Genomic DNA, 26,056 nt, shown 5'->3' with positions numbered 1-26,056 from the left:
TTTGGGTTGCAAATTGGAATGTGGATCTTACGGTGGCTCTCAGGTGCTATGTGATAATACTGGGTCACTTCAGTACGCCTTTACTCCATTCTATTGCATGGCTTTTAATTTACCTGTGTATGAGTCTATGCTGTCTGGTAGATGCAGATACTCCATGTATTTTTTCAGTGGAGGTTTTCTGAATTTACAGCACAGCATATCACAGTAATGATCCTCCTCTGGCTTTACTTCTGCATCTTCTTTCTTTTCTCCTTTTTGTTCTTCTTTTGGTGGGGGTGGAGGCTTCTTCTTTGATGGTGCTAGCCACACAGAAGGCCACAAAGGGTGACATTTTAAATATGGCTCAATTAGACCCAACTTTAACATGTACAAGAGCCTCACCATAGTAAAAACTCTTCTAAACACACTTGGCAGTGACTAAAGCTACAATTCATTATAATATTGAATGCATTAGAAAACAGATTGGAGAGTAAAATCTCCACTGAAATAATCATCTAAATCTGCTGTCAAGAACAGGATACTTCATTTTACAGAGTACAATACATATATTGCATTATTTCCTTGGACAGTGTGCACAACTAATGCCATAAAAGACTGACAAGAAATAAGATAATTCATAATTCAGCATTCACTAATACAACCAGGCATTTCTCTTTACGTGACTGTTGCAAATAATATATGCAGTTAGGTGGGAGATAAGAAAAGATGTCTGTGCCGTGCGCTCATCGCTCCCCTCACTTGAGACCTGATATGCAAGATGCAGCAGGTGAAATTAATGGGAAGCCTATGGTTTTGTGTATTTCTAGGCTTACAAAAGTCTTGTGGCACTCCTTTGAGCCCAGTTCTTCCATCTTTGGGATGGATAATTTTGTCCACACATTTGTCCCATTATTTCCAGTGGCTATACCTCTGAGTAGGTTACATGTTCCTACCAGTAAACTGGCAAACCAGATCTATAATGATTTAGGAAATAAATGATTGTAAGTTCTAGGAAGAGAACAAAAAAGTTGAATGAACAAAGAATAATTGAAAAAAAAAGGTAATTCCTTTGTCGGCTGGTGTAGTTTATGATACATCAGGCACTATTTTTTCCAGCTCATTAAAAAACTTGTAAGCAATAATCAGCTTCTAAAAAATGTCAGAATATAAACTCACCACACTCAACTCTTTGTGATAAGAAAAAAAAAGTCAAAATTTCCTCTAAGCAGGAAAAATATCATATTGGTTTTATGTTTTATATTTTGTCAAAGGTAAATACTTAATTAATTTCAGATGAGTTTGCTCTATCTAAAGCATGCACTTAGAGTCCTCAGTGTGTCTAGAAGATTGCTGTCATGACTAAAATTTTATTTACTTTTACACAGCAGATCTAATCTGAGATTGATTAATATCTAGTCATAAGATATGTATGTTTCTGCATATGTTTCAGATTCATCCCCATGAATAAATGTATCTGTGAGCTATTTTCAAATATATAAGACTTCGTTTTTTTCCCCAAATTCTTTAGTGATGCGGTTCAAAGGAGCTCTGACCTAAGGACCTGTCTTACTGTAGACTAATATGGATAAATTAACTTCAGTGGGCACAAATTGATCCATTTCAGTGGGTAAATATGCTATACTTATTTGAAAATTTTATCACAGTATTTTCTCTTCCCACAAAATAATTTTCATCTTTAAACTCAATACATGCACAGCTATTTCTAGAGTTACTTACAAGCTGGAGGACTGCCTTCAGGGGAGGACAACACTGGGTCTTTCAGCTTTTCCTTATAGACTGTTGCCCTTTCCCGCATTTTTCTGACAATCTGTTGAAGTTGGGCATCAGCATACTCATTTGTTTGGAAACCTGAAGATGTTGGCTTCTGTGTGCTAATTAAAACAAAAGGAAAAAAACTTAAAGCACTGGAAAGTAGTGAAAGGAAGCAGTGCTAATTCTACTTCTGAGCAGAAGTCAGGCATTGAGACTGGATGTTTTCTTGGCCAGAGTGCTTATTATAGATCACTTAATTCATGATGAGTGGACACCTAAGTTAACTGCTCTTGCTTCCTGCTTATGTCAACTGATATTTCTGGCTACATGCAGCCATCTACACGATATTTCAGGCAGAGGAGGTCCCATACCCTGTGCTCTGTGTAGCCCACTACACTAATGACATCCCACTGCTGCTTTTCACCAAATACTACCGTGCTTATGTGAGGCCTAGAACTTATCCTGTGTATTTGCTAAGATACAATGCATGCTCTTCCCATCTGTGCAGAAAAATGTGCTCATTATTGTATAGTAATTTTGTAATGATGACAGAACATAATTGAGTAAAAGACTGTGATATGCAGGTAGGGAAGGAGAGACTAGGCTTACTTTATGCTTCTTAATCTTGGGAAAATTGATTGAATCTTATTTTTGTAATGAATATCAGTTAATATGAGGTAAAAATTTGCATGTTTTACCAGGTGGAAGCAAAACAGTGGTGTTCCTGTTGAAGGTTCTTCTGTTTCCGCTAAGTTCCCCACTGTATGTTTACTCAGTGTCACAGTAACACTGAGCTGATATTCTGACACTCACAGCATTTCCTCAAACTTCAGGATCATTCATTTTCAAATACCTACACTCTCACATTTGTCACCGAAACTAATGCTTTTAATAGGATCTATGCATACTGCCTAGTCAGTTAGAAAATCTACCTGAAAGTGTTTCTTGATCAACTCTTTTGAAATTTCATGCTTAGTTACTTGCTAATGTCTGATTATGCAAACTGGGGCTATTCTGGAGTACCACCCAGCTGGTAGCTGGGCCATGCATTCGGACTTCCTTTATGTGGAGACTAGGATATAGGATTTCTTCTGTATCCTAGACTCAACACTTTTCAGCTCGTGTCACACACAGGTGTCAGAGCTGACTGGAAATGACTGTGACCGGAGCAGCACAGCTTGAGACCTCATCCCACACAGGACACAGCTGCCACCCCTGAACTGAAACCCTGCCAGCTAGGCCCAACACAGGGAGTACAGTGGAGAATTGTTCTTTCTTTATTGTCAGTTTTTCAGCTCTGTCTCAAATACCATGGGGATGTGGATGTTACAGCAAGAGAAGAAGCCGACCAAGAGTGAGGCATGCCTGAATTTTCCACGTTCTTGAGAAGACCTTCCCAAAGACGAGTAGAGGGAAAGTGGTATGACAGTATCTTGGGTAGGGAAGAAATTAAAAACACTTCAAGTGATCTTTGAATAAACACCATGCCTCCTCAAGACCTAAATCCACTTTGAAGTTCCTAACAGGAGGAGCTGTAACTAAAAAAGGAGAGTGTCAGAGTGGGATGCGTATAGCTTTTTGAGAAGCACGGTTTTCTGGAGACACAACACATATCACGGTGCCCAAGGAAGTATGATTTAAGGATGTGAAAATCCTTCAGCAATAAAATAATTGAGTAAAATGGAGATAAGCTGTTAAAAGCAGAAGAAGCAGAAGTCTGGAAGTACGTGCTTATCATTCCTCCAATTTAAGTCTTCTGTAGTGTCTATTTCTTCCGCTCCCTGGACAGGAGATTAATCAAATCGTTCTGATATACTTTGTAATCTCATCACAGTTCCTTTTGTGTCACATATTCCCTTTGCTCAGGCCATCTGCAGTGTAATGAAACCCTTTCTTGTTTTTAGCTTACATGTCACAATTAGTTTTTCAACTTCCATGCAAAGAATTAAAAATAATTTTTACTGTTTGCTGTTGCTGTATTTGCTCAGGGCATTAACTATCCTATAGTAAAACACACTTATCACAAATGTCATGCCAAAGGCCCCTTCTACCTGCTTTCTAGGGATAAGCTGTAAGATGCTTGGGATTTTGTTGTTATTTCACAGCCTTTCTCATAGAAGTTAAAGTCTCCTCTGTCATAAATTTGGTGCTTTATCATTCCAGTATAGCTCAAAGGACCGTGTTGTTATTTGGTACTGATTAGAAACTAAGTGAATTTATTTTAAGTTAGTTGCCCCACAGTTGATGAGAAATTGATTTTCCTTGCCCTGCTTCTCATTTGGTTTGCATTATCCTCTCCTGTATTATTTCCTAGTAAAGAAATGCTTACTTTAATTTTTCTCTGGTTAATACAGATGGAAGAGGCTGCATGGTGAACACTGCTAATTTGAAGATGTATATTGTACATGTGCTTTGTGTGGAGATGCACTTTAAATTGTCTTCACTAGTGAAGCCCATTCAAACTCGACTAATTCACCTGTAACAAACTTGACTCCATCTCTCACATTAGGCAGTGCTTTGCCTTGAACACGTGACACTAATGCTATGCAGAAGCCTTTCACTGCATGCAGCACTCTCAGTGGAAATTAGGGTCTGGCTCATCACCTCCTCACTGGCCTGAGATATTTTCACGGGCAGAGTTGAGGTGCTTTCCTCTTTTTCTCCTCTCTCTTTCATTTGACCGTGTTTCTTTCACTATGTGTCTGCTCTTTCATGTGGCAAACTTTCCATTAATGCTATTAATATATGTTTTACAAATTTGTATACATAAATATATAGCTGCCAGCAGAACATGACAGCAGGTAGGAACAAGAGAACGTTTTCCAGGTCAGAGACCCTGCTAACTTAGTTCTCTTTGAAGAGACCACATTTAATAATTTTAGTTTGTCCATCATATGATGTTGCGATGTTTTCTGGTTTTGGTTTGCTGCTTCTCAGACTTTCAGATCTTGTGCATTTGAGAAAGTTTTGCATGACTTATGTTTTTAGTATGCTCTGTTAAGGAGATGATGCCTCATTTTGAGTCCATAATTATGTTCATTTTTATCTCACAGTTATAATTACAGAGTCTTTTGATTTTGTATCAGGCTCTTTTTTGCTGTTATTTTCTGTATGAAAGCTCTGAGGGGGTGACCAAACTTGTGGGTATCAATCAATTCCTAGTTCATCTCTGCCTGTGTTTAAATAGTTTGTGCCATGCAGGGGCAGACCTGCACAGTCGGAGGTAAATCTGCTCCCTTACTAACATGCTGCTTAGCTGGGCAGAAGGATGCTTTGCCTTTGGTTTCCTGCCCTGAGCTGTGCTGAATTCTAGGATTTGTCTCTAAGCTGATATGTTATTCTTTAAGCAAATTTGTTTCTGACCTTTGTGCAAAATGTTACAGTAGCCCTGGGACTATATTACTTACTACACCATGTAGTCATTTACAGAGAGGAAATATTTATTCCATATAGAAGTCATAATTTCACATGGACAAGGAAATGAAAAAGTCAAGACCATAACTCATGTACTAAGCACATAGTTTTGTTATTATCTCAAATATATTTTGTTTCACAACAGCAACATATGTAACAATAGAAGTATAATAATAATGTAATTTTCTTATGTTTTTAATTTGTAGGTTTTATCTTTTTAAATTGTAGTTTTAAACTTGTTTGTTTAGTGAATAAAATTTCAGTGCCTTAATTCTCCACACATCAAGAGCAAAGATTTAGACACATATAGCATAGCAGAAGAAAATGGCGTTGTAAGGACAGGCATGCAAATACTGCATTGAGTGTGCTGATGTATGTAACATCTGTTAAACGCTGTGGCTTTAAAGTTTTCTGTGTTAAGAGTTCAAACAAAACAGGGATCAAGAAAAGCAATAGGTTGTTTCAGAATAAATCAAGTTTACCCTTTCCTAAGTTGCAATCTAGAGTTTAATACTTTCTTGCTTTTTGGTCATGAACCTGAGTTCAACTCCAAATACCAGAGTTCCACTCCATCTTTTATCTACTAGGTGACCCCTGAGAAAATGTATTTCATGAACATATGCTGCTGCCTGAAACAAATCCATACCACTTTTTGCTGATTTCAGTTATAAACCTTCTTTCTGGAGTACTTAAGAAGCTATCTCCTATCTACCTGGAAATAAAATTCTTGATCTTGCAATAGAACTTTTAATGCTTTTAAGGAGCACTGCCATAATGATTTATGATCATCTTTACAACCTGTGTCTTGAAAAAATCATTTGTTGTCTTGAATAATGTAGGGAGAACCTCTTATTCAAATAACCAATCTTCAGAAGGATATGACAATGCATAGCTATACAAATATCCACAAAACACGACGGTATAGGTGAGAAAAATTTCAATGAGATGATAGAAAAATGTAGTTCTAGGCACAATCAATGGTATCAATTCAAAAACACATACTCAATTTGCGCATCCTAGTGTGGGTAAAGTTACAGAAATCAGAACCCTCTATCTGTCCCCAGTTCCAAGTCTAAGCTCACGCATCCTAATTGACTAGGAAACCTAATGTTTCTCTGTAATAGAAAAATGAGTTAGTCACCTGCTTGGTACAGGAACAGGGACATTCCAAAAAGCTAACTTTAGCTGTTCTGGTTATGCTCCCTTTATAGTCAACAGAAGGTTTCTCTAGGGAGAGTTCTGAATTACTAAGACAGGTTTCTGCTCCGAATAGCCTGCAGAAAGAGTCTATCCTTCTTTACCTGCCATCCTGGGTTCAGCTAAGATAAGGTTAATTTTCACAAGAAGCTGGTTGGGCTGACCCAAACCATCTAATCAAATGGGATATTCTGTGCCATGTGATGTCATGTGCAGCATTTAAGTGGGAAGCTGGCTGAAGGAAGGGGATTTACTGCTTAGGTGTAAGCTGAGTATCGGGAATTGAGAACATAGCATGCTGTACATTCCTTTTGTCAGTACTGTTGTTATTTTCTTCTCCCTTTTCCATTCTGTTAAACTGTTTTTATCACAGCCCATGAGTTTTGCCTTTTCTTTCTGATTTCTCCTCCCCATCCCACCGGGGGGGGGGGGGGGGGGGGAGGAGTGAGAGAGCAACTGCGTGGTTCTTTGTTGCCAACTGAGGCTAAACCACACCACCTGCACAGGAAGCTTATGGAGTTTTAAGAGTAAACTTTATTATTTTCTTTAATGACATTGGTACAAAATGTAGTAGTGTGCTAATGGTGTTTGATAAGATATGGAATTGGGAAGATTAAAAAGTAGGGCTGAATTCTATACAGGGAAAACTGAATCATTTAGCTGAAGTAATAGAAACGAGCAAATATAATGCTACAGAACACAGAGATGCATTTAAAAACAAATAGTAAGAATTTCTTTTGTAGATGGTGGAATCATCAATTACAAAAGAATAAATATCCAAGTGTTTCAGTGCCTATGAACCATACTGTAATCTGGCTATGAAAAACACTGGTGCAAGTGTGACCCTATATATAACCCTTAGAAAAGACAGCAGTAGGATCATTGCCCATAAATAAAAATTTTGGTGGAGAACCAGGCAGGTAAAAGGGGTATTGGAGCTGAATAACAGTAATGTACAAGAATAAATGTGAATAGAGACACCATTAATTAGTAGGAGTTAAAGGGCTGAAGAAAGTTCCTAAGCGTTTAAAGACTGGGATTCTAGATGGCCTTCTAATAGGAGTGAGTGGCAGTTGAAAGAAATGTGACAGACTTCAAGATTATATTAGCGAAGGTAATGAAAACTATTGTAGGCAGTGATTCCTGAGAATGCAAGAGAATGGGTGCAGCACAGCAGGAAATCCTTTTCGGGAAACAAACTTGAAGTATAAAAAGGTTTGGAAAGTGAATGAGTGACTTCACTTGTACAGGTACCATGGGGTCCACCACTGCCAAAAATCTCAACAGCCCAAATGCTAAGAAAGTGAGTTTCTAAGATAAATATATTACCTTACAGTCTTGAAACAAATTGTTGACAGGTTAGATTCCATGGAATTTCAAAAAATTCAATTAAATTTTAGTTTTCATTAGCAGTCTTCAGATAAGTATCTTCCACTGTCTCATCATCTCTTAAGAGGGAAAATGACCCATCTTTCGTGATCCAGAAGATTATGTTTTGCTGCATGTTTTGAAATACTGGCAGTACATTAACTTTTCTTTGTAATAAAAAAGAATAAAATATGTTTTTATTTCCATTCTATTTTATCATTGAGTTATTCTTCACAATGCCATTTGGATTTAAACTGATGTTACTTTTGTCATACTATCTATTTTCTTACATACTTCACTATTTTAAACATAGTGATATAGTAATATTTGGATTGGCTTTGGTTATACATAGAAGCAAGAATAGACTATAAGAGTTAATAAGCTTCATGCGGACATCATGTAAATTAAACTTTCCATTGGAATGCATTACTTTCCCTTAGTTCAGAGCCTTTGTACTGAAATTATGCTCGTTTTGGCCCTAAGCAAGTGTTCTTGAAATAAAAGGCAGAGATCATCCATTTCCAAGATCTCATGTTATATTCATACAGCAAAATAGATATAGAGGCAACAATGTTCAAGGAAGCCACTTTCAGAGTTATCTACTGGCACTGGCCTCAGAACAAACTTCTTGATGCAGTGCAGACTGAAATCTGATCATCTAGGCTGCATGAGATTCCTCCTGTCTAGTTCAAAGGTTTGTCACAGCCACTTCTTTGACAATCCTCATAGATATTCAATCACAACAGGCTGTGAATCCTCTAATCTTCTTTACAGTGCTCTCTAAGGAGAAGTCTGTCTCAATGCTGAACACATGGAACTCTTGCTGAGGTACCAGAACAAAATGTGAATAATATTTTATTTTAAATAGTAATTTTGCAGTATGAACTATAGAAAAGAAAGTAGGATGAATTTTGAAAGTACGAATGAACTTTGAAAAATCATGTTTCCTTAAAATAATTAGTGATATAAAGCTGTTTAATTGCACTGGATATTTACTATGACATAAAAAATACGGGCAGCATCATTACTGACATTAATCACTTTAGAACAAAAGTATAATACTCTAAGAAGGAACCATATGAAAACAAGCGAGGCAGTCTTGCCTCACTTTCTTATCTGGTGCTGTTGTCTCATTGGGGTTTTCTTATCTGTAGGTGATTAAATCTTTCTGGGGCATTTGCCTCTTATCAGGAATTTAAAAAGATATTTCTTATCATATACACATAACATCTGTTACATTCAAACACATTTAATTGCAAACTCGTAACTTATTTACGTAAGCATATAATAATTTATGGCTAAGGAAACATGTCTTAATCAGAATATGACCCAATGCTGTACGGTGTTCATGAGCACAGTACAAATACTTCTTCACACTTTCTGTTCCTCGGTTTTTATTAATGTGCAGGGAATAAAAAGCTAAAATGAAAACACTATAATATTTCCCATTGTGAATTGTAAGAAAGTTGCAATAAAAATGTCTCAAATATGAAAAAATTAATTTTAAATAGATGCTTTCATTTCTCATCTGTTTTCATATAGATCCTAAAAAGAAATCACACAAGCATAGGACTGAGAGAACTTTGAGACATCCTGTAATCCTAGCCCCCAAGATCAAAGCAGGATGAAGTATACCTGTGCCATTCCAGACAGATTCTTGTCTAACCTGTTCTTAAATATATCTAGTGATGGGTGTTACATAAGCTTCCAGAAGAATTTATTGTAATGCTTCACTAGCCTTCTTATATGATTTTTTCTCAACATAAATCTCCTTTGGTATAATTTGTCCTGTGAACACAGGATAAAATGTGTAGTCCCTTCTCTCTCTTTTGTCTGTCTTTAGTCTTTTTGGCTGTTTGAACATTTTCATTTTATATTACTGTTTGGTTGCAAAGGAAAAGGACTTGGGAAAAGGGTAATGATTGTATGATGACAGAATATTAGTTAATTTTATAATTTGTAGTGCGCAGAGGTGGGAGCATCTGAATAAGAATCTTTTAGCTGGTGTACACTTCAGGAAGCTTTAATTCAACTAGCAAGGGTAAAAATAAAAGAGAAGGAAGTGGGGGCAGAAGTTCAGCTTGTGTTGGGACTAAAGTTGCTCCACTATTAGGAACCCTGGCATACTTTCACAATATACTGAACTTCATGCCATGTACTATTGTTGCCTATGCTAATTATATAAAATCAGCTTGGTGCGACCAACTTTGTTGCAATTCTATCGTCATTAGTGGTAAACCGCTATGCAGCCACCTGTCCAGGAACTCATTTCACGTAGCTTTCTTGGTATCACAAAGAAGTTTCAAGAGAGAGAGAAGGAACCCACTCCTCTGAGATGACTTCCAATTACCGCTATCTAAGACTACCCTTTCCTCTTCTGCAGACTCTTGCCACGTTCTTTTCCAAACTCACCAATAAGGTAGGCATGTTCTCTGTGGACAACAGCTCATGACACATCTCCTGAGTATCATTTATCCAGGGCACCAAACAGGACTGGGCTGCCAGACCACTTTGACTTCTCATCTGATCCTCATATCTCTGCCTGTCACAGTTTCCTCTGTTCCTCTCTCATGCTGCACAACATGGGATGTTTTCATCTTAAATAACTAATATTTGGAAAATGAGTAAATAACTGGAGACTGTTTTAATTAAGTGTTAGACAAGATCAGTTATAGGCAAGGATACTTACACTTATCATGAAGTAATAATCAGTTTTCCTTTACTAAACAATAATAAGCATTATGTCTTAGATTTACATGTTTCTTAGATTTATCAAGAAAAACCCTGATGTATTTGCAAATATTTGGTATAAATGTCATTTAAATATAAATGCAATTAAAATACAAATGTTTTGTTACACTCACTAGTGTACCTGTCACAATGCTCACTACAGTGTTTTTTTCCCCACAATTGACTCAACAGATAATAGAACAGATTTTTAATAAATCATCATTTCTTCATTCACAAAAAAAGTAATATTCTTAGTTTTGAAAAGTGGTAGGTCAATACAGGGTTACACAAAATGCTTTTAATTAAAGAAATAAATCAGTCATAAAATATGATAAACTATACCCTTGTTTTCTTGCATATTAAAAAAATTTCTCTGGTTGATAGAGTCAGAAATAAATATAAATTAATATTATTAATATATAATTTAAAATAATGAAAGGAAAGAAAAAAATAAAGCAACATTTCAGTCCGTATAATGACATTCCTGTCTCTTTACTCACTTCATTTAATCTTCAAGGAAAAACTTCTAAATTTGCTACCTTTTTAACTTGGTAGAACGTAGGCTACCTACTTTATCGTCCTGCAGAGTGAACGGCATTAAATAACATGAGTAACTGCATCATGCAGAACGGATATAATTTAGAAGCTGTAGCAAAATACATCTCAGTAATGATTACAGCAAGTTTAATCCATTTAGATACAGGCAGCATACCACCACCTTTCCATTTATTTTGCAGTTTCTCTATTTAGTCATTGCAGAAATTCAAATCCAGGCACTAAAAGTGACACGCTCTGAAAGAAAGACTGAAGCAGAAGGAATAGATGTGCTAAGAAAAGTATTCTGATTTTTTAATACATTAATGACTTTTCAGTCAGGCTTACAAAATGTGCTGGATTCTTTCCATCTGTTTACAATTTCAAGTACCGCAATGATTAGCTGGAAATAACTAAGGAAAGGTACTAGTCTCTTTATAAAATATGCTTGTAACTATGCTTAAACTGGGATATTTCAGAAGTGCCCAGCATTGGTTTTGTTTTACTTTATCCCAAGTTGATTGGAGTTTAGTGCCATGAGTGTCATCTTTTTGGAACCCTGGTGTTCCTACAATCGAGGATTTCTGGAGACTCCGCAGAGGGTTCATACTGGGTCTGTTTCACCAGGGTGAGATTTTGTTCTTGTGATAGGACATAGTTCCTCTAAGATGCATCTGCTTGGTGAATTGATGTGTTGCAACTAGTGGATGGCAAGCACTAATAAGCATGGTAATTTTGTCGGTTGAGGTAATTGAGCTAAATGAAGTGCATTACTCACTAAGAACATGCTACCAGTAGGAGTTCTCTTTATTAACCTGGCTATGCACCACATAGCAAATTGCCTCTTAATCTTTGTTTGTTTTGCTATCTTTTTTTGCGATTAGCCAAATTAGAGAGGAAAAAAATCTCCTTTATGGGCCTGAGAAGGACTGGTATAAGCTACTAGGTAATAGGATGTGGCTGTGAAAAAGGCAAACTATGAATTCAAAACTCAGTCTTCCTGAACCACCTGCATTCATATAGCAGTTTGCAACACTGGAAGTCTCTTTTTTTGAAAATGTTGAAAACTGGGTTTCTGCATTTGCAAAAGCGGAATCAGAAGGGTATGTTTACTGGGTGGGAATGTTAAACGTGGCTTGCATAATTTTTATATTTTTAAAAGATTTATTCACTGCATTTTATATGAATATGTTTTGTTTATAATACCTTGATTCTGAAGGTGGCATATCAGATATAAATTTTTTGTTCTTCTCTAAACATAACCCAGTATATGTAAGATCTTGAGGTGAAATCTAAAAGCATCTGAAGTCCTAGTTATCCATTGTATTTTTTTCTTGATGTACTCTTGGATATGCAGCCTGTGAGTATTGGTTGCCATTTCACACAGCATTTTACAGAGTAGGGTTCATGATCCTTGACTGGATTTTCAGAGTACTGCCTTAGTATAAATAGAACATTGTAATCACCTTGGTAATCTGGGAAGATGAAACACTCTTACATCTTTAGGCAGGCTTAAAGGCTTTTAAAAGTCACAGAGGAGAGAAGAGGTCATAGAAGCTCTTTGTATCTTTCCATTTTGCTCTGATATATGCTCTCAGATACTTCGTTTGTCATTCTTCCATAACCTACTTTTTCTAGGACCTACTGCAACTTCTTTGTCTCGTCCCCTGATGCCAGGCATCCACTACTACTTGTTCCTTAGGCATCTGTCTCCTCTCTGCTCCTACATGCCAAAGGACTTTAGACAGCCTTCCTTTTCATCAGCTACCACATGTCGCAGGCTCCGTGTTGGTTCGCAGCCTTCAGTGCAGGGTCGTACAAAAGGTCTTACATTTCCCTCTCCTATGTCACTCATCTAAATGCTCACAAAGCATGTTGTATCCTCACAAAGCATGTTGTCATTTTCTCTTGTGTACAAATGGCTATATCCCTCTGTTTGCAGAGCAAGGCAGTCTGGAGACTGTTGCTGTCGGTGGCAGCTGTTGTGCTCAGTCCACGGCCGCAGTTCCCGTGGGGTGGCAGGTGTGACCGTGCCTGGGCCTGGCCATGGGCCCCACCGGTCCTGACCCACACCCGCAGGCTGGAAGCTTGCCCGGTCTCAGCCCAGCTGTGCCCAGCTGTCCCAGCACTGCGTCTGACCCCACTGGCTCGCTGACTGCCCTCCCGGCTCGGCCCTGGGCCTGCCTCTCCACCACAGACTCTCCTGGTGATCTGGGCCCTGGGCTGACCTCGGCTGCTACCCCTGGGCCTGCCCCGCTCCCCTCACGTCAGGGCTGGGCGTGGGCCCTGGCTGGGGAGGCCCCTGCCCTGCCCGCCCTGCTGCCGGCTTCCCATCCGTGAGGCAGGAGCTGGTCCTCGCTTCTCCCTGGCGATGTGCCACTTGTGCTTAAGTGCTACGCAGTATCTTACATGAAATGCTTGCATTGCATTTCAAAAAAGTGAATTGTGTATGCACATACATGTTTTTATGAACCTTCCTCAACACAAAATATATATTGTAAAAGCTGCAATGGAGTTTTATGTCAGTTCCTTGTTGTGAGACTCCACTGCCTTCCATTACAGCGCAAATTAGGTTCTGAGTTGTTCTGTTGCCTCATTTCTTGCTGTGAAGAGGCAGTGTAGTCTTAGCCCTCCGTCTCAGAGACCGTTATTCCTCAGCAAATAACTATTCATGGAAATTACCTATTGTTATGTTACTTTATCATTAAAGATGGAGGGGAGAAACAATATATTAGCAGACAGGGCCAGCTTGCGTGCAATCCTGTCTAAGCCATTAGGAAACACATGGAAAGTTTTAGTTTCTTGGCTGTAATTGACCACCTTGGCACGTCAGCCATTCTTGTGTGTCTCCTCTTGCAGACATGGTGTTCAGGCTGAGACCAGTGCTGTGTCTCTCTACTGTTTATGAATGTCCATTGCCATGTACTGCTGCATTTTATAAACAAGGAAGTGCTGAGAGAGAAAGCCAGAAACTTTTTTCTTGTGGACAGCTTCCATGGGAATTTTCAGGACTAAATGCAGTCTTTGTCAAAGCTGTCGTTCACTTAGCAAGTGAAAAAAATGCTTCATTCTTTCAAAGGAAGTTCACAAACCTATTTTCCTATTAATAAACAATGCAAGTGGTGCTGCACTGTGAATAAAAAGCTACTGTAATGCAGCTGAACTGGAAGAAGGACAAAGCTGGTGCACAGTCTTGCAAATTGTCATACAAATAAGTAGTCTTACTGACTTCAGATAAGTTAATTACATTTGTATAATTGTTCATAAAGTGATATTACCTAAGATTTTAAAATTTAAAGTCCTTACATGGAATCTCATTAACTTCCCCTATTCTGCATGGAGAGATAAGTCTGATCTTAAATCAAAATTGTGCTGTTTCAAACAGGACAACTATCTTCTTTCCTCTTTGTTACTCTATGTATCTGAGCCTGCACAAATGCATTTTAAAAAATTAAAAGTCACAGTAACAGAAGATAAGGTGAAATCTCTTAACATAATTTCCGTGAAAGTTGAGGTGCTCTGGATGTATATGGGTTGTGAGCATATATATATCATACAATCATAGAATGGTTTGGATCAGAAGGGACCTTAGAGATCATGTAGTTCCAACCCCCACACCAGCAGGGACAGCTTCCACTAGACCAGGCTGCTCAAAGCCCCATCCAACCTGGCCTTGAACCCTTCCAGGGTGGGGGCATCCACAGCTTCTCTGGGCAATCTGTTCCAGTGCCTCATCACCCTCATAGTAAAGAATTTCTTTCCTATATCTAATCTAAACCTACTCTCTTTTAGTTTAAAGCCATTTTCCCCTGTCCAGTCACTACATGCCCTTGTAAAAAGTCCCTCTTCAGCTTTCTTGTAGGCCCCTTCAGGTACTGGAAGGCTGCTCTTAAGTCTCCCTGCAGCCTTCCCTTCTCAAGGCTGAAGCCCCAGCTCTCTTAGCCTGTCCTCACAGGAGAGGTGTCCCACCCCTCTGACCATTTTTGTGGCCCTTCTTTGGACCCACAAGCCTTACCTTATTACGTATCTTACTCACAGTCTGTGGGCATACTGATGATTTCTTGCTGTGCAGATCAAGTGACTTTTTATTCAACTTTGACTCTTGGAGGTTGATTAGTGTAGGAAAATAGTCTGCCTAAGTCAAAACATAGTACCAGGACCCTGAGTACACTGACAGGCCTTAATGACCATGAGCAGCCTCCAATGGGACTTCCACCTACACCCTCTGCCCATGGGCCTAAGATGTCCACTTAAGGTCAGGCTTTAGTCACTGCCTAAGCTATGCCTAGATGTGTCTAGGTCCGGTTCTGTCTCTGGTCCTGTCTCCTGGAAGGACTTTTGAGCCATATTTTAGCCTTGTCTCCAGTCCTGTCTCTGGCTGTGCCTTATTTGCTCCTGACTGGACTCCCTGAGTGAACCCTAAATGTGGCTCATCACCTGCCTTGTTGATGGACCCTGTTACTAGGATCCTGCTCTGCTTGGTGTATTCAGACTCTGTGGGACTGCACCTTGTTGGTAAGGACACTGCTTGTGCTGCTGTTACCCTTGGCTCCCATCTCCCCTTCTCTCAGGGAGCAGCTGACACTTGCTGCTGCCTGAAATACAGATGGACAAAATCTGAAATTCCATTTAAGAATTCTACCAAAAATTTCACCAACCTTGATTCCATTCAATCTACCAAATTATGGCTTTTTTCATAACAGTATCATAGAATCATAGAATGATTAGGTTCAGAAGGGACCTTTAAAGATTATCTAGTCCAACCCCTCTGCCATAGGCAGGGACATCTTCCACTAGATCTCGTTACTCAAAGCCTCGTCCAACCTGTCCTTGAATGCTTCTGATGATGGGGCATCCACAGCTTCTCTTGGCAACCAGTGTCTCACCACCCTCTTCATAAAAAAAGTTGTTCCTAAATATACACACTTCTATTTTAAAAGCATTACCCCTTGTACTTGTACTCCTACTACTACAGGTGATGGAAAAATATCTCTGTCCATCTTATAAGACACGTTGTATATTGAAAGGCCACAATAAGCTCTCCCCAGAGCCTTCTCTTCTCCAGGCTGAACATTCCCAGCTCTTTTAGCTTTTCTTCCTAGGAGAAATATTCCAGCCCTGTGACCATTTCTGTGGTCCTTCTCTGGACCTGCTGTAACAGGTCCATGGCTTTATTGTACTGAGGACCCCAGAGCTGGATGCAGTACTCCAGGTGGGGTCTCATGAGAGCAGAGTAGAGGGGCAGAATCCCCTCCCTCGACCTGCTGGACACATTTCTTTTTATGCAGCCGAGGATACGACTGGGCCTTTTGGACTACAAGAGCACGTTGCCAGCTCATAGCTTATTTTTCGTCTACCAGTATACCCAAGTCCTTCTCTGCAGGGCTTCTCTCAATCCATTCATCACCCAGCCTGTACTGATACTGGTGATTGCCCTGACCCTGGTGCACGACTTTGCACTTGGCCTTGTTGAACTTCATGAGGTTCATATGGACCCAGTCCCCAGGCCTGTCAAGGTCCCACTGGTGAATCAACTGCACCACTCAACTTTATGTTGTCTGCAAAATTGCTGAGGGGGCACTCAATCCTACTGTCTATGTTATTAATAAAGATATTAAATAGTATTTTGTCCTGGTTTTGGCTGGGAGAGATTTAATTTTCTTCCTGGTAGCTGGTGTAGTGCTGTGTTTTGGATTTAGAATGAAAATAATGTTGACAACATACAGATGTTTTCAGTAGTTGCTAAGCAGCCAAGGACTTTTCAGCTCCTCATGCTGATAGGTGCACAGGAAGCTGGGAGGTGATAGCTGACCCAAACTGGCCAAAGGAGATGCTCCATACCGTATGATGTCATGCTTAGTATATAACCTGAGGGAGTTGGTCAGGAGGCAGTGATCACTGCTCAGAGACAGGCTAAGTATCGCTCAGAGGGTGGTGAGCTATTGCATTGTGCATAATTTGTTTTACATTATTATTATTATTATTATTATTATTAACATTATTATTAACATTATTATTATTAACATTATTATTATTATCTCTTCCTTTGCTGTCCTATTAAATTGTCTTTATCTCAACCCATGAGTTTTACTTTTTTCCCGTTCTCCTCCCCATCCCACTATGGGGAGGGACGGGTGAGCAAGCAGCAAAGTGATGCTTAGTTGATGGCTGGGGTTAAACCACAACATATTGCTCCCAGTACAGACCCCTGAGGGACACCACTTGTTACTAATCTCCACTTAGACATTATCCTAATGTGGATTAAACAGTGACAGGAATAAATCCTGGACAATGCGACTCTCAGTTGACTATCCTGTTGAGTTGTACAAACAGTCCTTGATCCGGTTTTGACTAGTCAAACTGGTACTTTTCCAAATAATTCCCAGGTATGGAAATACCCAGAAATTAGCACTGAGCAATCGTAATTCACAACTGACACTGCTTCAGGAGGCATTTTGTATTGCTGTACTAGGCGTCAGTGCTAGAGAGTGATTTGAACATGTTTCATTTATAGCTGTTTTTGTAGAATACATGTATCTATTTGACTCAAATTCTCCATATGCATACACATTTATGTAGCTTTTGTCATGTGATAAAGGCAGCTGTTTTCCTCAAAAATATTCTAGTGAGTAAACTTGAACACATAGACTTGGTAAGGTAGTGACCTTAATCAAGAACTGTGTCTGAATAGACTCCTGTGAATCTTTCAGGGCAACGAATTATTTTCTCTCAAAGGCACATTTTAAAAATTATTCTCCCTCCAGCTCTGAAAGCCGTATAATAGATCTGTTTAATTTGGTTTCATACCAGTGTGATGACACCAGCACCGTACCTTCCAAGCTCTACTGCAGAATTTAACGAGTAACTGTTTTGACAGTAGAATTTACCAAGGATTTACTGTATTTTTAGAAACTGTTGCTCAAATTAGACTGACTAGATATATCTGGATGCACGCATGATAATGAGTCAGAACAGCTCTGAGAAAAGAATGTTTAGCATAAACATTTTTAATATCCTTTTCACAGTCAGATTTTGTCTTCTCTTAATAAGCAACATACCCCTTTGTTTCATAAGCATATTGTAATTTTGTTAACCATGGTTACAGTATTTACCAGTGGAACTGTAAGCATCTAACAACATATCCTACAATGACAAAAAAAGAGATGCTTTGTCCAGGTTTTCATTGCTGACCTGCAGAGTCACATCCAAATTACCAAGTTGTCTATAACATTTCCAGTCATTCTAGTCAGAGTTCTCAATTGCACGTATTACTTTATAGGGACATAAGCATCAGTATTTTGCTCGATTATTCCTTGTCGCTGCACTACAAATATTGTCTTGGTGAAGGAGAGGAAATAGCTAATCTTCTCTATAAATTAGATAACTCCATGTCAGGGAAAGACTTTGGCTTTGTGTCATGAGGATAATCAAAATAACAGAAGGCAAACGCAAGCAGGAGGAGTTTCTACTCTGTTCTGGACTGAATGTATCCAGACTTTTCCACTCAAAGGGACCTTAGCAGGCTGAGGCACAGACTGGCAGGAGCTTCATGAAGCTGAACAAAGACAAATGCAAGTTTCCGTAGCTGGAATGGAATAACCCCATGCAAGAGCAAAGACCTGGAGCTGACTGAGTAGAAAGCAGCTTTGCATGAAAGAATCTGGGGGCCCTGGTGGACAATAAATTTAATATGAATCCACAGTGCGTTCTTGCAGCAATGAAGGGTAACTACATGCTACACTTTAGAAAAAGCGTAGCCAGCTGACTGAGGGAGAGTGGTTATTTCCTTCTCTGTGACATTTACGAGTTGCATCTGATTCCAGATGCGGTCTCCTCTGTACATGAACAGCACTGACCACATGGTGCAACACCAGCAGAGGGCCATTAAGATGGCTGGGGAATAGAGCACAGGATGTATGAGCAGGTGCTGAGCCAGTTGGGTTTGTTCAGACTGGAGGTGAAATGAGTTGAGAAGATGGTAATTACAGTGTTCCACTGCCCAGCAGGTCGTTAACCAAAAACATGGATCCAGACTGTTCTTGGAGGTGCACAGCAAAAGGATGAGAGGCAACAGAAACAAGTTAGTGCAAGGGAAGCTTTAATTATATGTAAAATAATAATTGTCATAATAAGGATGGTCAAACAGTGGACCAGAGAAACTGTAGAAACTCCATCCTTGGAGATCTACATTCACAATTACAGAGAACAAGGTTCTGGGCAATCTGATTTAACTTCAGAATTGGGCCTAACCTCCAAATTTGTCCTGCTCTTAGCAGGAGTTTGTACGTGACTCCTTCTGAAGCAACCTTCCAACCTGAGCTGTTCTATGAATCTATGCTTCTGTAATGAACGTAGACTATTCCAAGATTATTGTTTTCTAGATTTCATATTTGTTTCTGTTTTAGGAAAACAAACAGTCACCTAAGAATTTTCCAAAGTTTTAATGACCCTACATTTTCTCCTGAAGCACCATTAATGTTTCATTTGTTTATCTCTTCTCAGGAAGAGACAGTCCAAATCCTCTGGCTGCAGACAATAATGTTGATTTAATAATATAACTGAGCAAAAATATGGTCAGGGTAAAAAGCTTTTAAGTCAGAATGATGTGACAAACATTTCAGCTATTCAGAGCAACATACTGGGACTTAATCCTTTGCTAAGGTAGACAAATAATAGCTGAGCAGCAGCATTGTTAGAATTAGTATGTAAGTATAGTTGAGCAAATCCTTTTCCTCATTCCTGTAATTTAGGATGATGTACACAACAAACTATCAAATAGCACATACTAAATAAATACCTCATATATATGATATCATTAGAATTGAAATAAAGCTCTTCAGGACCTTACAGGACAGGAATGACTTTTAAAGAACTGAAATGTGCCACACAGAAATATTAAGTCAGGAAGTCAGGAAAAAAAACTCAATTTTTTTAATTGAGTTTACTCACTCAGCATCTTCATTCCCATCACTGAGCTGATGCTGTTCCTGTTGAGTTGTCTTAGCTGGTTCAGTTGATTTTTCCATTTTTGAAGGCTTGAGTTCTTTTACTGGTACTGTATCTAGAAAAAAGGTTTTAATTTTTGAATACAAATTTTTAAAGAATTATAATAGTACTTTTGGAGGAATCACAGCTCGGGTGCCGTTATTTCTTCAGTTGACAAGCACTACATGACACTGATTCTGGGACTTGACCTTTGAATAGTATCCTGCATAGATCTATTTCAGTGCTAGCTGTAGAGAACACGTTTATGATGAGTGTTTCTTTTAGAATATCAAACTTATTTGTGGTTTTTAATCTAGATACATCTGTAACCAGCTCAACAATGGTCAATATAGATCTTTTCCGTATTTATAAGCAACAAGAACACATGCGATGTGATAAAATTTTAGTGTGTACTTATTTAAAAGAAATGTAGAGGACAGATAGATAGTTCTACCCAGAAAAGTCTTGTGAAATACAGGAGGAAAAATGAAGAGTAGCTTTTTTGCTTATGCATAGCAAATGCTAATAGCATTATTTATACATGTTTGAATTGTATGAAACCTCTTGTTTCTTTAGTTGCCATGACAGTCCTCTTTGTTGCTGAGTAAATTCTGAATGAATTAGATCGTTAAGGATGTGAGTACATAGAACTTTGGCTAGTCTATGTCTTCATTTTTTTTACAAGTAACTTTCTAAGAGGAGTTTAAGTGGGAAGTTTGTGGAGTTTGAAACAAACTCGATGCAAATAGTATAGTCTCTTGCCATTCAAGTGGCCTTATGAGATTAACTTTTCCAATTAGCTCTATATCTTTATTTTAAATGTTCATGCTGAAAAGTAATTTGAAAGCTGTCATCAGTCTGACACTTTGCATAAAGGAGGAACAAACTCAGCCTTCATAAATACTTTAAGTAATATGATTATAGAAGAAAAATCTTGGCAGCAAAACATTGTAGCAAATAATTCGGAAGCCTGTTGTGTAAGCTGTATTTTAAATTCAAGACAGTTCAAAGAAAAACAAACCTGGAGTATTTATGATAGATAGTGTAAGATTGGTTTTCTGATATTTAATCTCCATATTTCGAGATTTGTTATTCAGGGAGGTAAAAGCAGTCACAGCAGTAAACTGTTAAGCTACTCAGCTGGAAAGTGATTTCTTGACATGGCATTGAAACAAAACTTACTGAAGGACAGTGGGTCAGTTTGTTTACAGCACTTGACAAACCAAACTACCCTCCTACCACCATTTGTTCAGATATGGGATATTTTTTTCCCCCAGGCATCTCTTAAGAACAAACACAATATTTCCAGAGCTGACTTTCAGACTTCTACTGGATGGACAATTGATTACAGAACCAGTGGGGCATTTCTAGAGAGAAATTTTTTCTTAGTATGTAGGTTAAGAAGCGAGAATGCCCTGTGGGAGTCCTACTGCTCTTGCGGGAATTCATTTCTTAAACAGGATCAAAGACAAGACCTAGACAGAGGTGTGTGTGAATATTTTACATATGGAATAAGAAAATGGCAGAAATACTCCAGCCAGAGTCAGACAAGGAATGGAAGAGAAGGCAAAGAAGTTCATATTCCCCAACATGCTGGTCAACTTGATTTTGACTTAGGAAGTTTAGGGATTAATTTTCAAGTAGTCTCTGGGAGAAATGTAGCATTATTGAGTATGAAGAAACAGTCTGCAGGATTTGTGTTACTTATCACCTATAACCTGGGAAGATTTTTGTAAGGAATTTGATTTAAACCTCTGACACTCAACTGGATTTATGGCTTAAATTGATAACAGTATCTTGCCCACTTAATGGAAATGCAGATTGCTGTTTCCTTTCTGCAGTAGTTGGTATTGCAGTGCTATCTTGAGGAAAAGTCTGTTGGAAATATAACACTGGGGAATGTTTCATCATGCCTGAATGTTCTGCCAGTGAATTTTCAATGTACAGATTAGCACACGTGCAGGGGAGTGAGGACTCAGCAGAGAACTGTTGCAATTCCTGTCCACAAGAATGTTCAAGAAAGGGTGGAGGAGTTTGTTATAATTTGGTTACAGGGATTCAGAATGCTCTTCTGGGAGTTCCAGTCAGAGAGGGTTTTTTTTAGGAGGCAGGATTTTTAAAATGAGTCAGGCTTCTAGCACCACAGTGAATACATTCTAGTAGTGAAATAAAATTTATTTCTCCTAGGAATTTCATAGACATCCTCTGTAAGAAAATCTTGGAGGAGCTGCAGTTACAGAAAATAAAGGGGTTTTGGAACTATTTATAACTCACTAATTTGTAGGTCTTGGTATTGAACTTTAACCTTTTAAAATTCTATTTAACCCTTACCCCAGGAAATATCTACAAATGATGTTGCTGACTCTGTGCTTTCCTTGGCACACAATCCTCCTGTGGTTTTGTGGTCCAAATAATAGGATGTAGAAAAGAAGATACAAGAACCAAAAATTTCAGCACTTGCTGTGGTTTCTTCTCCCTTCTGAATTCATGGTTTGTAGTTTCCCAGTCCTCCCTGCCCTGACTCCCGTGGCCAAAAAGCCACGTACTCAAGAGTGACTGCAAAGATAATCTCAACATTTCTATAATTATCTCACTTTCGGTATTTTATTTGTTATAGTAGTTGCCCCTAGTTACGTCTATACTAGCAGGAAATACAACCTGATAGGAACAATCAGAACAGTGAAATGGTGCTGGAAGCCTGGCATCAACACTATATTGATCTGAGGCAGCTGTATTTCAAGCCAGGTCTATTGTGATCCTCTGAAATGAATGACCACCAGCAACATGAGTAAAGTAGGTTGACTCATGGAATACTTCTTCTGGTTTTGTTTTATTCTAAAGGAATCCAGTCATGCATATCACAGAATCACAGAATGTTAGGGGTTGGAAGGGACCTCTGTGCGTCATCTATCTAGTCCAACCCCCCTGCCAAAGCAGAGTCACCTAGAGCAGGTTGAACAGGACCTTGTGCAGGTGGATCTTGAATATCTCCAGAGAAGGAGAATCCGCAACCTCTCTGGGCAACAGGTCCCAGTGCTCTGTCACCCTCAAAGTGAAGAAATTCTTCCTCAAAGAAGCATCCTAGAGATTTTTTGGTGAAAATACAGAACACAGTGGGGGACAATCAGGAGATTTATCTCAGAAGGGCATTGTTCATCAGAAATAAAATGACAGCATAGACACTCTATTTAGAGTAACAGGATCCTCAATAAGACATTCCATCTCTGGAATGACATGTATAGGAAGGAAAGACTAAAAAGTAAAAAAAATATGGTGCTTGTATATAAGCATCCCATTGTAGAAGGATAATGGATTTTCAGCCTGCTAGATAGCCTCAAAGTGTTCAGTCTGAGGTCTGAGCCCACATCAACCATTAAATGCTGACAGAACTCAGACTAATGGAAGACATTTTAATCCTACAAATATTCCAAACTTCCACATGTTTCTAGAGTTCATAAATCACCAGGACCAGAACAGGGCTTGTTTGCATTAGGATTAGGATATCATGGCCTAGCACCACTGCCAGCTGCCTGTCAAGTTTTAGTTGTTTCTTTTTGTGTGGTATTGTGAGGTCTCTCTGTGTAGTCACATCTAAAAAATATAGTCACTCTTCACTGCTTAATTCTAGCTCATATCCCTCAAACTTATGAGAACAGCCCCAAAGGAATGTCTTTACGAACAATGTGGTAGTCATTTTAGGGAATATTTAGTGTACAACAATTGGTTTCTAGAATAAATAATGAGCCATCAGGTAGATGGCAAGGCTTACTAGACAACAAAGAAGACTTCTATTGGCTTTACATAACTTTGGTTATGGTAAAGAAATCATAAGTGAGAAAAAGGAAGTAGAATTATGCCAGGACACCCACACCTAAAGCAATTTCCAGAACAGATAGATCCATGTTTACTTGGCAAAATACAGGATCTGAGTTTTTTGAAAGGATTTCCATTCCCATTATATTGGAATATAGATAGGTAAAGCTGCCAATGTATTAGTAGTGGGAGATGAGGAACGCAGCTCACTGGTGTCAACATATACTAGATCATGTGGCCTCTGCCTAAGAATAATACAATTTGAAATTGAGATGGGATGTGTTGCTTCTTCCTCCATAAGATGGAAGGGGAAAGACCCGGCTGTGGAAGTATAACTTTACGGGCAAAACACTGCTCAGTAAAATCCCTCAAAAAGGTAGCTGATTAAATTGAGAGGCCCACTGAAACCTCAACATACCAGTGATGTGCCTAGGATAGCAAGGAGCAAGAAACAAGATGCAGAATATAAGACCAATTTGTTTCCCTCTCCTACTCTTTCAGATTTTTCTCATTTTCCATAGGTCTTTGTTCTTCCAGAAGAGAGTTAGGCCAGGCAAAAAAAGTCATTAAAAAAGGCTATTGGTGGGACATCCGTCTTTTGATTATGTTATCTTAGTCACGTTGACGGTGCTCCCAGCCAATTCTTAGTGTTATTAAACCTTCATTGTTTATTCTTGTCCCTTATTTTCATACCTCCAGTAAAACAATTTTGGAACAGGATTGCAGGATTAGGCTACAGCAGTCAGAAGATCTCCACATATTGGAGGAGTATACACAATTTATTCTGAGGCTGCTCAGCTCCCTTGTTCTTGTTTCCATAGCGCAGATTTTATCTTCAGTTTTCACTTCACAGTTTTGGACAGACACCCTTGACAGTCTTTCCAGATTCATTTGTTTTCCTGCTCACACACACACACACACACACACTCAGAATGGCCTGCGGCAGAGTACATCCCATTTTTGCAGCAGAGCAAAAAAGGAGATACTTATCTCAAGGTTGTAAGCCTTTTTGGTTGATAATTTAGATTTTTTTTCCCTCTGTAACTCAAAAAGCTTGAGTGTTGGAGTTTTTCCATATTAAAACTGTCTAATAATCACATGAAACCAAGAATTCAGTCTTCACAAAAAGCAGAATATTGTGAGGCTAAGCATAATATTGGAAGAGCTGAAAAGGTTTTTAGTTTAAACCTGCTCATGTAGGACCAACTCCACTTTCCTATTTCTAAAATCTAGCACTGTACACACTGTCCTAAAACTGTAGGCATTAGTCCTTAGGACTTTTTTCCACAGAGGAAACTGTTGAGATTAGTCAATGCCAGGATTTAGCACTGCAGAGATGTTGTTCTTGCCATAATAATTGTGATTATTCTAAAGCCTTCAGTCCTAAGATTATACAAGTATTTGTGGATCAAAAAATCTCTGTCATGGGTCTAGCCCCACAGAAGTGCGGCTGACTTCTCTTCTGGAAATAGGCAACATCAACAAAGGACTCTAAACCCCCATGGATACAGAGATAAGTGTTAGCTTGTGGGCATGGATGTTCTCACAATCCTTCCACCAGCAGAACTTAAAATATTATTTCCTAACATAGTGACGACTTAGCAAATGGAAGTGCAGATTAAGTAAGTCAGTCATTTTACACTTATTCATCATTTTTTCTACTTCCCTATCCTATTCCTACTATTACTGGTGATCTCCAAAAGCCATAGACCTGCAAAAGAAAATTTCCACCTCTCCAGGCTGGCTAGAACAGCTCTCCTTTCTCTTATTCCCTCTGAAGTTCGACATGGAGATGGAGAAGCTGAGCTGCTAGCCTGATGTTCAGAGCAAGGGAAGAGATTGCCTGAGCAAGCAGGCTCTTTTCTCCTACTGGACTTCTGCCTCTGTCCATGCAAACAGCAGTAGGAAACTTAGGGACAGGAAAGCAAGCACTTTGTGTTGTGGAGACGACCAGCCCTACTGGTTATTCAGCATCAGCAGGTGTGCTTCTGCAGCAGTCAGCCAATCTGAAGGAACTTTCTTCCAGAAAGTACTAAAACATAAATCTCTCAGTCACCAGGCTGACTTTAAAAGCTCTATTTCTTGGATAAGGTACGTCCAGATACACATTTCTTGTCCGTAGTAACTGGCCTGTAGCATCACAAAACTATTACCTCTATTGCAAAAAATGAAGAGAAGCAAAATGTCAAATAAAAGATTAGGTTTTAGAGATAGATATGAATAAATGTCAGCAACTAGATAGTAGCAGTTAAATGTATTCCCG

At 38.9% G+C, this 26,056-nt stretch overlaps 1 protein-coding gene across 1 annotated transcript in view; it reads right to left on the bottom strand.

Moving 5' to 3' along the window:
- Positions 1–26,056, bottom strand: part of CNGB3 (cyclic nucleotide gated channel subunit beta 3) — a 68,841-nt gene that overhangs the window by 32,779 nt on the left and 10,006 nt on the right. Inside the window, exons 3-5 of the mRNA XM_075415902.1 lie at positions 19,945–20,056; positions 1,717–1,871; positions 114–299 (exon numbers count right to left, since the gene is read on the bottom strand). Coding sequence (XP_075272017.1) covers positions 114–299; positions 1,717–1,871; positions 19,945–20,056 — 453 coding nt within the window. The remainder of the gene's footprint in view (positions 1–113; positions 300–1,716; positions 1,872–19,944; positions 20,057–26,056) is intronic.

Source organism: Opisthocomus hoazin, chromosome 3 (assembly GCF_030867145.1).
Source record: "Opisthocomus hoazin isolate bOpiHoa1 chromosome 3, bOpiHoa1.hap1, whole genome shotgun sequence".
Lineage (NCBI taxonomy): Eukaryota > Metazoa > Chordata > Aves > Opisthocomiformes > Opisthocomidae > Opisthocomus > Opisthocomus hoazin.
This window is presented reverse-complemented; position numbering and strand designations above follow the sequence as displayed.